Genomic DNA, 14,568 nt, shown 5'->3' with positions numbered 1-14,568 from the left:
CTTCGGATGCAGCAACATGAGGGATATATTTACTTGCAGCAGAATTCCAAAAACTGTGCAACCCTCAACGTTGAAAAGATGAAAGTAATTTTGACTGTCCAAAAGTAAATCAGGCACTAGAGGAACAGTTGAAAAGGTGGATTTTCTTGCAAATTCATTAGGGATTGCACAGATGATATGGAAGCCATCTTTAACTCATATAACAAAGAGCTTTTCTCCAGCAAACATGACCTCTGCCCTGACACCTTCAGAATTATGTACTGTAATTCTCAGAGGAACCAATGTTTTTCTGTAAATTCAGTGTGACTCCTTGGATAGGAAGGAAACACTCACTCTAAATACTTAAGGCCAATTCCAACGAATAGTTTTGTTGCCTAGGCGACATACCTCTAATGCCTTTTTGCGTGCAAGCAGAAGGAAAATGTTTTCAGGTTTGCTTAAAATCAACAACAGAAGTCATAACTAACCTTAGTCACCTCTGTGCCCTTTGTGTTGCTCACGGCTGAGAAGGGCAAGGAGGAGTGGGTGAGACCTGAGATACGGTCAGCCTCCCTTTAGCATCAGTCTTTTGCCATCTGCATCAGAGCAGCCTGAATTTGTTCAGAGGGTGATTAGGTTTTGCTTTTTAAGAATTGTCTTGCTGGTAATTTATATTCTTCTTGCCATAAGTAGATGATGAAAAAGCACCCAGAAAGAATAGAGTGATGCAGAATCAAAGAGGACATGAACCTTCCGTAGAGCAGCTATCTTGTTGGTCTCAGCTCTGTGAAACCACATGATTAGGTTCAGCTCCGGCTTACCTGTTTGAGCAGGCATGGTTCCTGCTCTGAAAAACTAAACTTTTGAGTAGGTTTCACACTTGCTTTCAGAGAAATATATTTAATGAAACAAAATTCTGTTTGCTTAAATCAAATCAGATGATGGTGAATATTTTCCAGCAGGATGGGAAACACCACAGCCCAGGCTAAGTGATCTCATGTGCTATAAATGAACAGTAAAGTCATCCTTAATGCATGTGGTAGGGCACAGAGCTCACCAGCCTCACCCTTTCCCATCTTACTCTCAAAGTGATGCGGGACCCTGGACTGTGAGAATATAAGGCTGTTTGGCAGAGCAGAAGACTGCCTTCAATTTTCTTGTGTAGAGTTGCACGAATTATGACAGGCGATTGCCATTCGAGCCTGATTTAATGCATGTATGGGAGTGCATGGGAGAAGAATGCTGTGGGAACACAGTAAACTTTATATTGTACAGAATTTTAGCTTTTTCCCTTTCTTATGTGGAAAGTTTCTTTTCTCCAAATATGAGAAAGAAAAATTAAAACTTAAAAAGAACAGGTGGTGCAATGTAGTAGGGATGCTGCAGGGAAAAGGAGAAGCTCGTGGGGAAAGCAGATCTTCAATTGCCAGTGGAGAGCAGGCAGAGGGAGGAAATTATTTTCTTTGTAGAAAGGGAATTTCTTAGTTTGGCAGCCTTTGCATTGTTCTCATTATGCGGTGGATTGCAGACTTCATCTACGAATGGGTTCAAAAGGTTCCTGAGTTTAGTTTAGGAAGTTATTCAAAGCTAATCTCAACCTCAGTCACTTTTTTTGTCTCTGCTTTGCTGACTAACTCAATTCCTTGTCTCCTTTCACAGAATTTGTCTGAGTACCTATTCCACAGTTAATATTTCTAGAAGGACCAGAAACACTAGTTTAGTGTCGTGAGCTTGTTCCTTAATTCAGTCTTTTGTTGTTGTTGTTGACTATTCAGCCCAGCTGGTAGAAATGCAAATTATAAATATTTTTAATAACCACTAAGATAAGGGCTGGTTGTAATCTTTCTTCTGAAAAATATTACAAGATGCATGTCTTGGTTGTAGTTGGTTAGTTATAAGCCTATTAAATTTCCATATCAATTTCCCAATTTCAATAATCAATTTCCCAGTTTCCATATCAAATTGGGGAGAGAACATGTTTATGAACAAAAAGAGGATCTCGAACCTTTCAGTGTCATGGTGATTATTGTGATTACTAGTCCTGTTCTTGTTTCTCTGTTGTGTGGAGCAAGAGTTGAACTTTTTGTCTGTTAGAGTTGTTTTTTGTTGTATAGATCATTCCTCCTCTGTTAACTACTTAATACATTAAAAGGAATTTAGAAAGAACAAGCCATTGTTTCTCCAGGGCCTTTGTCTTTGGGCTGCTTCCATAGACATCACTTGAAATTTGTAGATTTTTAAGCCCTGGTTCTATTCCAGGACCATGAAGAATCGGGGGGTGTGGGGTCATAAAATCACAGGTACCTTAAACCGTCCCTGGTGTTTGGTGCATGCTCTCCTTACCATCGCTGTGCTGTCTCCTGTTCTTATCTCTTTTTTAATTTTTTTTTTTTCCTCTGAAGGACATGTGCTGAGCTGCGTAACATGAGCTGCTGGGTTCAGAGAGCTTTAGCACTATTTTCAGACTTCAGAGGCTGTTGCTGAAACCCAGATATCGCTTCCAGCATGAGGTCTAAGGCTTCAGCAAAATGTTTTATTTTTTTGCGTGAGCGCTTCATTCCCATGTCCTCGTCATCCTGCTTTTCCTTCTCTGTCTCAGACAGCCATCTGGGCAGGCTTTGCAACACCCTCCTTCTTGAATGATTAATGCTGCATAAGGTCATTTCTCACAATCATCTGGCAACGTCCTGGGCGTAGCCCATACGCTTTGCTCATCTTAACTTTTAACCTGCCACTGAAATTCAGCATTACTGGGAAGTTTTTTAATGTGCCTCTTGAGAAATGATTCATACGAAAGGCCCTTGGGAAGTCAGGAACCCACAGATCATTGTTAAAGGAAGGGGTTGCAACTCAACCCCTTGAATTTTGTTTAATTTCTGCCTTTGTTTTGGTTTGCTTCAGGAAATACACAAATACATAGATATTTTGCATTTATTTTTTCAGAATTAAAACAAACAAACAAACAAAACCACACACAAAAAAACCCAACTGTGCAAAAAAACCCCAAAACCTGAAGGAATAAAAGTTTGAAGAGAGAGGCTTTCACCAGGAAGACTCCTCCACTCCAAACCATAAAAATTATGATAAATAATTAATAGGAGGCCACTATTGAGGTTAATTTTAGGAAACCTGGAGCCATAGGCCAATCCAAATAAAAACTGACTGCTAGATTATATATCAAGCCAAGCAAAGATTTTGACTCCTGTAGTGTAATGGTATGCCAAATAAACTTCAGGATGCCAGGGTTTAATTTTTTTCATCTTTTTTTTTTTTTTTTTTTTTTAAATACTCTTAACACCTTTAACGTCTTTGTCATGTGCAAGATCAGGGGCAGAGTAAGTTTGTGTTTCAGCACTTTGGGTGTTGTCATCGTGAAAATGATTGAAAGAACATTTTAATTCCACTTATCAAGACCTACAGATGGAGGGATTTAATTGAAGAAGTTATCTTATCCCACCCCCATCCTAGTGATTTCTCTTATCCCTATTCTTGAAGAAGTACATACGTTCTTTCTCAGAAAACTAACTTTTTACACCTTATCTGATTTTTTGTTACTAGCTTCTTACCAAGTTATGTTTCTGAGAGCAAAGAAAATGCCCATTAGCACATGTCTGTAAAGGCTCTTTTCAGCCATGAGTTTTATGGTCACAGTTAAGGGTTGAATTCATTGAGGTGCAATGCAGCAAGCCTAACTTGAAGAAAATTAATATTTCTTTAGTGTTTCATTTTTCATGTAGGAAAAGAACACATTAGAGAACCATTTCTATTCTGCAAACAGCGTATTTTCTTACTCAAGTAGGATTAAAGAGCAATGCATATTTACTGACATTTGGCCAGATAGCTTATTTTTTGCAGAGATGGCTACAATATAGATGTTTCTGAGATGTCAGCCACACTTGGCATTTTGCAGACAGAGTTCTGGTCTTTCATAGTAACTATTTTGCTTTGTTTCCAAAAAAAAAAACCAAAAAACTTAATTTAAGACAGAGTATTTTTAGAGGAATAAGAATGGGCCACAGGTTCAAGGGAATTGTTTGTTGCGTTCTGTAGTCAGTCTGATGCTCAAGGTAAAAGTTAAAATGGACCAAATATATTTCATATTTTTCAAATATCTCTTTGAACCACTTTACGATAGAAACCTTACATCTTCCCTGCTAGGGAAGTGGGTTTTCTGCATTTTAAACTGGAGCAGTATTTGCATATGGGAAATAAAAATTCTTCTTGTTACTCTAATTCCTCCCTATATAATTTGATGTTCCCTATTGTTGCTAGATTTGCATCCAAATTTAATGTTTCCAAACTGTCCCATCCTTCCACTGTACAGCTGGTGGGTAGTCCTCTCTCCTCCTGCTGTGCTGCCCTAATGTCCAACAGTATTTTTCTTGTGTCTGAGAAAAGCAAAGCAGACTGCTTATTCTACTGAAGGAGTATTATCCACATAATGACTACTTAATTTGTCTGGATTTAAGCAATTCAGTAAGCTCTCATCATGACTCACACAAATATCAGATTATCTTGAATAACACCAAACGTCATCAAAAACTTTACAGGGCATCCATTTCAGTTCTCCCTTGTGTTAACCTACACTTCCTATTTAAGTACGTGTCAAATACAACACTTTACCTTACAGTATAAGTTTACTATTAAAGTATTTACACAAATTCACCATTAATATTTGACATTCCTTACCATGAAATGAATGCTTTTGGAGGGGTATATTTTTAGTGTGATTTTTGTGTTTAAAAGGTGCCTTGTACTTTGGTGTTGTGCTGTGGATGCTCTTTGTTTTCCTCTTTTTTTCTTTGATGTATGGGAGAGGGGAAATAGTGTGACAGCATTTATTTAAACGGCCTTAGGAACATTACTGTGTACCTGTTAAGCCAAAATAAGAATAAAAAATAGCCAAACTTCAAACGGGGCTTCCCTCTAAATAGTGAAATGTTTGATTAGAATACTTTTTGAACATCTCGGTTTCTTTTTATTCAGTTCAACAAGAAGCCTTTAGCTTATAATGTGTGCCCATCAAAAAAAGCACAGAAAAGCAAAAGTGTCTGGAGCATTTAACACTGCTGGGTTTGAACAAAGTCAGGGTGGTGGGATCCGTGGTGAGGACTGCCTTGGGGTGGCACCGCTCCTGTTCATCTGGCCCTTTCTGAGAACGGGATTTTATAGCCTGTTGTCTTCTGCCAAATGAGAGCTGACAGCCTGCAGCTCCTTGAGTGCTCAGCTTCTGCTGAGACCCACCGAGCCTGCTATTTGAAGACAATTAACTGCTGTGGCTTTGCTGAATAGTCTATTATATATGGTCTGACAGATCATTCTGCCTATTATTATTTTAAATGATACAGCGCAGGGCTCTGCAGGAGAATAAATTGAAACTTCCCACGTCAGTCCCTCGGGGCAAACACCATTTCAGACTGAAGGTGATGTCAGAAGGATGCTTGTGTTTTTTTATGCTAGCCACGGGGAACACAGAATATGCACAGGCTCTTCTCAGGATGTATGGTCAGCATGTGGCCTTTGGCCAAAGAGAACTGGTTTGGCTTCCACTTACTGCTCTTGGAGCAAACTAAACCAAAAAATTGCAGTATGACTTGAGACCTGTAATACAGGGCAGCAGATCCCATGGGACAGTATTTTTCAATTGCAGTTGGATTTGAAAAATGCTGCAAACCCTGGCATTAACTTTCTGCTTAATGGAAAGTAGTGGGGGACAGGGATTTAAGCTTTTATTTTTTCTGTCTGTCTTCTACAACTGGAATAATTGTCCCTTTTGTGCTGCACGATGCAGTGGAACAGTATGTTGCCCTTGAGCTGTCGTGGCTGAGAGGTACAAACCCATACCAGGTCCCACGGGAGAGGCTGGAGTTTGTCATCAGGAGTCATGATGACCCAGTTCCTCATTAATTGCTCTCTGTAAACCTTTAGTGGTTTTATGGCACTTTGACCGATAACAGCTTTAGCCAGAAATGGTGAGAGGAGCAGGATTTTCTGTGCAGGATGAATTGTGGAATTGGAGAGAGGAAGGCAGGCAGAAGACCCAAGCTGGGAGCCCAGGGTTATGGCAATCAGGGACTTGTGGGGTAGAAGAGATTGCTCTGCAGAGCATTTCAACCTCTTTTGAAACCAGAGCAAAAAGTCTCACTTATGTGATGGTTAATGTGCCTCATGCGATCAGCTAGGAAATTTCTCAGCTCCTGTGAAATATAAAATATTTGCATTTATTTAAAATGTTAAATATATTCACTTCATTGGAAGTGTTCAAGGCCAGGTTGGATGGGGCTTTGAGCAACCTGATCTAGTGAATGATGTCCCTGCCCGTGGTGGGGGGGTTGGAGTAGATGATCTTTAAGGGTCCCTTCCAACCCAAACCAGTCTATGATTCTACTTTAATATATTTTTAATTTTTCTTATCCGCAGCAGCCTGAAGAGGAGCAGTCTGCCTGTGATGTTACCAGCTCCAGTTCCTCTGCCGATGACACCATGTCCCTGGAGAGGAATTCATCCTTGGGCAGCGACACATCCCTTCCCTTCCCGCCGACGGTGAGCTTTGTCCAGCCCAAGGACAGGCACAGCCTGGATGGCAGCTGCATGAACATGGTGGCCACGGAGGGAGGAGAGAAGGAAGAGGAGCTGGACAGTATCACGGATGTGCCCGCTCATTCCTCCGTCTTAAGAAACTCCATGCGGCCACTGTCACCTTTCCGTCGACACAGTTGGGGGCCAGGGAAGAACGCCACCAATGAAGCAGAAATAAATCAGAGGAGGTGAGTAAAGAGCTGCTTTGATTTACTTTGCACCCACTCATGCATATTTATCTAAGCTTTAGACTCGGCGTGATAAAACAGAAAACTGAGGATGTCACTTCTGATTATTTCTTTTTCACTCAAAGGGGTGAAGACAATCTCCTAACATATGTTTGTTTGTTTGTTTTAAATTAACTTTCAGGGTTAAAGCACTTAATACCTACAATATGCTTGAGCTTTCCAGAGCAAATGGAATTACCTTGGGACAGGTCTTCCATTTGAACTGTCACCACCCCTTTCTATACAAAGGGCTTTGTTAAGGGAATTATTGGAGTGTTAAATCTCATTGACCACAAAATAAACACAACCATTGTTGCTCTGATTGTATTAAAAGATAGCACAGGTACCAACATTTTAAAAAAAGGTGTGAAGGCTCCTCGTAGTGGTCAGATGGGTAGTCCCTGTTTCACGGAACTGGTTCCACCTCAGTCTCTCATGGACAGTAAGTCCCACCTAACTCATCACCGATGTCGCCGGTAGTGCCCAGGAAGATTCAAAAGGGAAGTTTTCTGATTTGTTCTTTCAGAAGATACAAGAGGGAGAGGTGTAACAGCCATTTGAGTGTGTAGATGCTGGTGCCAAGTGACTGTGGGGAGAAAAGGTGCTCAGCCCCCCATCTCAGTGGGGAAAAAGATGAAGTAAAGGAAGATGAACACCAATAAAGTAGTTGGTGTAAGGTTCCCTGCTGTGCTCTGCACTGTTCAGCATCTGGGCTGCCAGACACTTGGGGGTCAAACCCTGCACGTTCTGAAACCAGTGGATGTTTGACCAGTGTTTTTAATGCATTTTAATGCTTTCAGAGCAGGAATGGCCAGTTGTTTTAGCAGGGTCAGGGTGCCATATCCTCCCGTCCCTCTGGTGTAGACCTGCAGCTTACAGAGGCTGCAAGCCCAGGCACGCAGCACAGTGCTGCTTCGCAGGCTGCCTGCTGCCATCTTCATGGCATGGGTCTGCTTTTAAGATGAATGGAGCCATCGCATTTGCTGATGCCGTTAGATTAAAACTGGCCATTCACAATGGGTTCCTGGTAAATTGTTACTGACCCATTTGGATAATCCAGTGAGAGGCAGCAGTCTCCCATCAGAAATGTATGTATCCTTTACATGTTAGGAGCTGCGGGTATCACTAAAGCAGTATCATAGATGCTTCAGATTTTAAAGCCAATGTTGAAAAACATTCAGGACCCTCTAAGTAACATAAGGTGAAAGAGTTATTGTTGTTGTTTACCACTGCCACCTTTCTTTGGCTTCATTCCTGGTCCCCAGGTAATATTTAAATAAATTAAGTAATACCTGTCTTTTTACAGCTACAAAAGAGTCGGCATAGGGTATACATGCAGGTTTATGATGGAATTAGTCCATAAGCTCATAAACTTACTTGGAGAGATTTATTTTTCAGTGTAGGACTTGTTATGTAAGGATTTCGGAGCATAATAAACTGCAGAGCTGGCAATTACTGCTAACACTTAACAGATGGGGTTAAATTCTCCTGCATCAGATTTTGGATGCTGTTTCTGATACGGGGAAAATACATTCATTGTAAATGTAAGAAAATTTGAGTTAAAGGAACAGTAATTATTTTCATATGTTCATAGATACAGCTGGCGCTTCATAAGGATAGCTGTCACATAGGTTAATTAAAAAAAAAAAACCCTGGGTGGGTCTCTGCTGCTGATTTGGTTCCTGTTTGTTTTTATGTTTCTGTTACAAAGGAATTTGGATTATTTGGTTGGGGGGGGAAGTTCTTTGCTCTTCATGCGTGGCTGTTGCAATGTTGAGATTCTGGTTGCTTAGTGAGCAAACAACAAATACTGTGGAAGTGAAGCCCTAACAAGTATCTTTCATACAAATCAGTTAAATTTGGGGTGTTTGCTTATTCACTTCTTTCACATGCAGAAGATAGTTTTCCATTTAAAGGGGAAAAGCCCTTATTGTTACTTGACTTTTGTAAACCTTTACAGTGAAGTAACATGGAGCACAAGCCTTTGATAAGGTTTGTCCTGCTGATGGGCAGGACCTGTGCTGCTCCCACTGCCTGCCACCCATTTTCTGTGCTCCCTCTCCTTCTCTGGGCACCCATGGCATTTCTTTGCTACATTGCTGAGCAGGTTGCACTCACTAAATGAGTAGAAAATGGACCAAATAAAGTGTAATTGCCACCAAAACCAACGCAAGGATTAGAACTGGGCTGTGCAGCTGGGAAGAGGAATAAGGTGGCAGGCTCCATGGTCAGCTAAGCTGTAAGAGGTGTCTCCTGCTCCCCCAGCAAAGGACTCACAGCCTGCTCTAGGCCCCATCCACACCAAAAATATTATTTTCCCTGATGGCAAAGTTAGCTAAGTCAAGCTTAAATAGACCTGCTGATCAGGACCCAAAGAGCCTATGGAAAAAAATAAGTCTTTTTATAGAATTTGGTCTTTTCCAATGTTATGTGTTTTCTGTTTGTAAGAGGGACAAGCATAGAAGTTGGTTCACAGAAAAGATCAGAGAAAATGTAATAATCTTAAATAAAATGTGAAAACATGCTCAGTTCCCCTCCACTTCCCCTCTCTCCTCAAATGCACTTGACAGATAATCCTCATGTCTACATTTTGCTATTAAAAATACAAAGAAAACTAACAAGACTGCCACAAAAGGATGTTCATCCTTCAGTTAATTCCTGACATTCATAGCGAATTTGAAATGCCTGTCTTTCAACAATGATGCAGTGTTTTTAACGTTTGGGTCTGAGGAAAGAAATGCTGGCGTTTTTCACTGATGGATTAAGCACTGCAAAACTGGAGCTGGTGTTAATCATGGTTGCTAACAGCTTGTGTCAAATAGTTTGTCCTTATCTAAACTTTAAACTGACCTGGCTTTGGCAGCAGCTAAGTTGCAGTGTGGTCAATACCTGTGAAACCTTCCTTCTGTAAAAAAAAAACCAACCAAAAACCAGATTTATTTGTGAAAGAGAGAGGAGGAAAAGAGAGACTCATTACTTCCTTTAGTATTTAATTTTGTGTTTTCCCTGTATGTCCATTCTCTCTGTTGTTCATATGTTGGGGATATTAATCTTTCAGCTGCCATTTGTTCATTTTTTTCCATTCAAGCTGCTGACCACTCTCCATGATTCATTTTCAGTTCAATGCGAGTTCTGGGGGATGGTATAAAGAAGCCTCCCATTCATAGGAGAAGGTACAAAGCCAACTAATGTGACTAACTGTTTTGTGTTGAATGTCTACTAACTCCATACTGTCATGTTAGTAAATCTGTATTACCTCTTGAAGCGTTGGCATTAGAGCCATGCATCCCGCTTGGCTGCTTTCCCTCTCCAGTCTGACACCAGGTCAGTTTTTCTGACCCACAGAGCATATGCTCAAGCCATTTTCTCCAGGAAATACATTAATAAATTGGGAGAAATCTCAGATGTAATTTTTTTGGCTTTTGCCATGTGTAAGATTTGGAGTTGTGTTAAAATAATTGTTCACCTGTGAGCATGTGCGTAATTTGGCACATCAGAGACTCCTTGCAAGAGTTGCAGGAGGGGCACCTGGGGAGGGGATGCATCAAACACAATCTCAGGTTGGAGAATACTCTGCAGATCTGCAGCTGACTGAATTAAATGGCTTTAATTTTTCTCTTTTGATGTTTTTTTAATAACCATCTTCCTACAAAATGGAAAATAAGTTGTATTTTTTCCTTTACTTCCATCTGTGTTTTTCTTCTGTATAGTAAACTTTCAGTTCCTCATCCATCATGCAGATATACATTTTCATTCACGTAACCTTTGCGTTGTCTATTAACATATAAAATAGGACACTTTTTTGACACAGCAGACATGTGGACTGTCCGTACTTACACATTTTAGGCTAAAAAAAAGAGAAGTTTAACCTCTCCCCTTCAGTGGTTCAACCTCTTCTCGACTCCCACAGCTGCTACCTCACCTCCTGTGGCAGGTTAACTCAGGATTTCACTTCCCTTGAAATGGATGGGGTAACGTGTGTGTCTAAACAAACTACCACATTACCACATGTGGAAAAAATGTTACCATGATGTTACTAACAAAAAAAAAATCACTGTGCCTGAAGCCATATAAGCAGTGCTGTACTGTTCAGGAGAGGGGTCTTAAAAAAGTATTTTTAAAAAACGGCACAAGAAGGAACATGGGTTTTTACTTCTATGAAGCCACTTTATTTGCATTACTGTGCTCTGCAATAAGAAGTGCAGTGATCATCTTCTCAGCTCATGCAAATGAACATCTTTTTACCAGTTGTCTGTTAAGGCTTCTCTGTAGGGGCTGTGTTAGTATTTATAGTCACAATATTCTGAAACACTGAACTTACACAAAGAATAAAGAAAATGTCTCAAATAGGTAACCTAAAATACCTAGTCATATCTGAAATGTGTGGTAATTCTTTCATAGGCTTTCCCTCTTTTTTTCTTCTTTTTTTTCTGGCTTCCCAACCATTTTGGTATCATCCTCTCTAAACCCCAGTTGCAGAGCAACAGCCTGAAACTAATTCCAACAGTTTATGCTCTCCCACAAGGCTGATGTATATAATAGCTCATCCCTCTTCCCCAAGTTGCCTTCTGTAAAGGGGTTTTGCATGCTTTGCATTGATCTTGTTCAGTTTTTATGGTGTTGCCAACAGATTGTGGGTGGCTCCCCAGCAGGATTGTAATTCTGTAAAACTGCTTTCCACAGCCCTTGCCAAAAAGGTCTTTTTCTTTCTCTGAGACCTTCCACCACTTCCAGGCTTCCTTCTACATACATGCGTGGCTCCTTCCCTTCCCTCCACTCTTCTGCTTCCCTTCCCTGCAGTTTTAGCATTTGGGATTGTCACTATGACATGGCAATGGTCAGGAATAGAGGCATCTTTAAAGTGCACTATCTAGTGTAAGTGTTGCATCATTTCTTTAACGAGGAAAATCCTCTCTTTTTCAATTGAAAGGTGAGCACACAAGAATTACTGACTTTTGCAAACAAGTCAACATAAGCATAGCTCTAAGGGTCCACCAAGCCCAGTAGTATTGGGGCCACAAGCAGATGGCTGGGGGAAGCAAGGAGAGGCGGAAAGCATGTATGATACCTTCCTTGGGATACTTTATCAGTGTCCATCTAGTTTCTGCTGGGAGGCTGAACCCAAGTCTGAGAGTGCAGACTGAGATGTATGATGGAGATGGGTTTACTGTGGCCAGGACTTGGTTCTTTTATGATCTCAAGCAAGTATTTAGTTCCTCCATCCCTCACAAATACTTGTATTTCCCACAACGGTTTAGTTGGATGTTGATGATGAAGTAATTGAAAATGCTGGCATGTTGTGGGAAGGTATGTCTTCATGAAGAATGCTTATGGTACTGTGCTGAGAGCTTCTGGTGAAGCACACCTGGAGCTTTGGGGTGCAAAGCACAGGTACTTCAGGTGTATCCTCACCCAATTAACATCCTTAATAAAACAGGTGGCAATTATCTGAACTCCACCATTGAACACCAACCATAAAACCCTTCCTGACTGTTTCCAGTGTTGCACTGTGTGTGGAAACTGTACAAGGACTTGGCATGAGATGATGCAGTCAGTGGCTTTAAACCTTCCTCTGTGCCCTCTGAGGCTTCTGGCACTCAAATCCTGGCCAAGGGATGCTTAGACTTGTTCTGCCCTTTTTGTAGGCTCCTTGCCTGGAGCAGACTGTGCTCTGGCCATGTCCTCTGCTTGTGTGGATCGCAGGCCAGGGGCTGGGAGCAGGACTTGTGCAGTGCTGCTCTGGCAGATCTGTGCTGATGCAAAATTCCCTGCAGACAACGTATGTTTCCTGGACAGCTTTTCCCAGGATTTAAGGATCCTTTATATGTCATAACTGACAAGATTGATTTCTTTGCGTCTCCAAAACCTGCAACTGGGCCATGAGCTGATAGAGAAAAAATATCAAAAGCAGTATTTAAAATAGCAACCAAAATACTTACATTCTGTATTTGCCTTTGCATTCTCTATTTGCATTTCTTACATCTTTCATGATGCAACTTGGGACTGTTTTGGGGTATGGGAGCTGAAAGGTTTTCTAGTCAAAGTACTATTTGAAGGACTCTTGATTTAATCACAAGTTAATAGTAAGACAAGCCTGGTTTTTTTCTTCCAGCCTCTTTCACTGATTTCCTGTGCAGCATATAAGAATATAACTCTTTCCTTATTTTTCCCAAGTGTAGCCTGAGGTTATTCATACTTGTACAGAGGGGACTTAAACAATTAAATATCTGTAAGGGATTCTTTCTCCGATTTGGGGATGAGAGGTACCAGAAGAATACTAATCATTACTAACACAATGGCTGTGTGTGATTACTTATGCAAAATTGGCTTTGGTGTATTTCAGCCTTGTTTTCCCCAAAAACTTCTCTCCCCACAAGGAGCAGGTTCACCAGTACATTGTATACTCGCCGATGGGATCAGTTTGGGGGAAGCATGGGCTGTCCTGCTGCTACCTGTTTGGTGGCAACCTTGGTCACTTGGGGCACTCTGGTGTGTTCTAGCAGACAGAAATATATAGTAGCTACTGCATTATTTCCCAGTTGGTTGGGTTTTGTTGAGTTTTTTTAAGATATGCAAGAGTGAGAGTCTGTTAACATTCCCCTGTTCCATAACAACCCAATAATCGCAGCCCTTTTCCTTTCTTTGCCTCTCTTGATATTCCTAGTTTGAGCTGGTGTCCCTCTGGTGTACAGTTCATTACCATGGGTCCTGACTTTACTTGTAGAAGGTATGGTATAAATAAATGTGCAGCAGAAAAGGAGCACTGCAAACACCCTGTTGTCAGCTTTTTGTACATCGCCTTTTCCACTGCTGCTCTGGCTGAAGCGTGCACGTGTTTGTTTGCTTTGTCTGCTTTCTAAGCCGTTAGTCTTTGGAATGGGTCTTCTGAACTGGGGTGCAGGTGAAGGTGGTGGCTGCTTTTCATTGGCCTTGAGCATCAAAGAAGCTGCACTGTTGGTTTGAGCTGCTCTATTCCGTGATGATTTTAAGGCATGATTTTTTCCACAGCAACGATCATAATGATAATTGTGATAGCCAAAGAATCAAAACAAGAGTTAACGTGATTCAGCGCCACTTTGTTATGGACGGATCTCATAAAGGATTTAAGTTCATACAGACTTGCTCTTTGCAAATTGAAAGATCTAGTTTTTTCTTCAAAGAGACTAACCATGTAAAACTTTATGCGAAAAAACAATCTAATAGCCACAGATGAAAATTTCTCAGGCACTTAAATCTCGCATCTTCAGTTGAAAGTCCCAGAGTTGAGATTGATGCTTGGAGGTCAGGTCTTTGCCTGATACTGCCTGGAAGCCAGTCTCCCAGATTTCATAGCTTTCCTCTGGCAGTTCTTGCTGGTTGTGGGTAGAGCTGTTAAACTCTTTTTTTGTGTTGACTAGATATTTAGAAAGAAGTTAATCTGTCTTTCCTGTTACAGATTTAATTATGTTCAGTCTGTATACCCCGACCAACAAAATACAGACTAATGTCACCCACTGATAACTATTTTATGGGCTACTATTTGCAGTTTTGAGCTGTTGTGTCACAACAAACTACATGATTTTTTTTTCTGTACTATGTAATATCATTGTTATCACCTTGGGATGCAAGCAAAAAAATATTCTTCTTCCCTAACTAATCAGGGTGAAATGGGACTAATTCCTCTCTGCAGGTGTTTTAGAATAAAGTTTATAATGCCTGCTATTGATATACATTGTTGAGTCAAAATCTCCTAAAGCAGATTAAATTGTAAATGCCTCAGCCAGTCTTCTTTCTCATTAATTAC

At 40.8% G+C, this 14,568-nt stretch overlaps 1 protein-coding gene across 2 annotated transcripts in view; it reads left to right on the top strand.

The window, feature by feature from the left end:
- Positions 1-14,568, top strand: part of AKAP13 (A-kinase anchoring protein 13) — a 70,591-nt gene that overhangs the window by 14,605 nt on the left and 41,418 nt on the right. The window contains exons 4-6 of one of the 2 annotated variants that reach the window (XM_049811966.1): positions 6,400-6,746; positions 9,905-9,958; positions 13,450-13,512. In XM_049811966.1, the coding sequence (XP_049667923.1) occupies positions 6,400-6,746; positions 9,905-9,958; positions 13,450-13,512 (464 nt within the window). The remainder of the gene's footprint in view (positions 1-6,399; positions 6,747-9,904; positions 9,959-13,449; positions 13,513-14,568) is intronic. The other variant, XM_049811967.1, reaches the window with a different exon arrangement.

This window comes from Accipiter gentilis, chromosome 10 (assembly GCF_929443795.1).
Source record: "Accipiter gentilis chromosome 10, bAccGen1.1, whole genome shotgun sequence".
In the NCBI taxonomy this organism is placed as follows: Eukaryota; Metazoa; Chordata; class Aves; order Accipitriformes; family Accipitridae; genus Astur; species Astur gentilis.
This window is presented reverse-complemented; position numbering and strand designations above follow the sequence as displayed.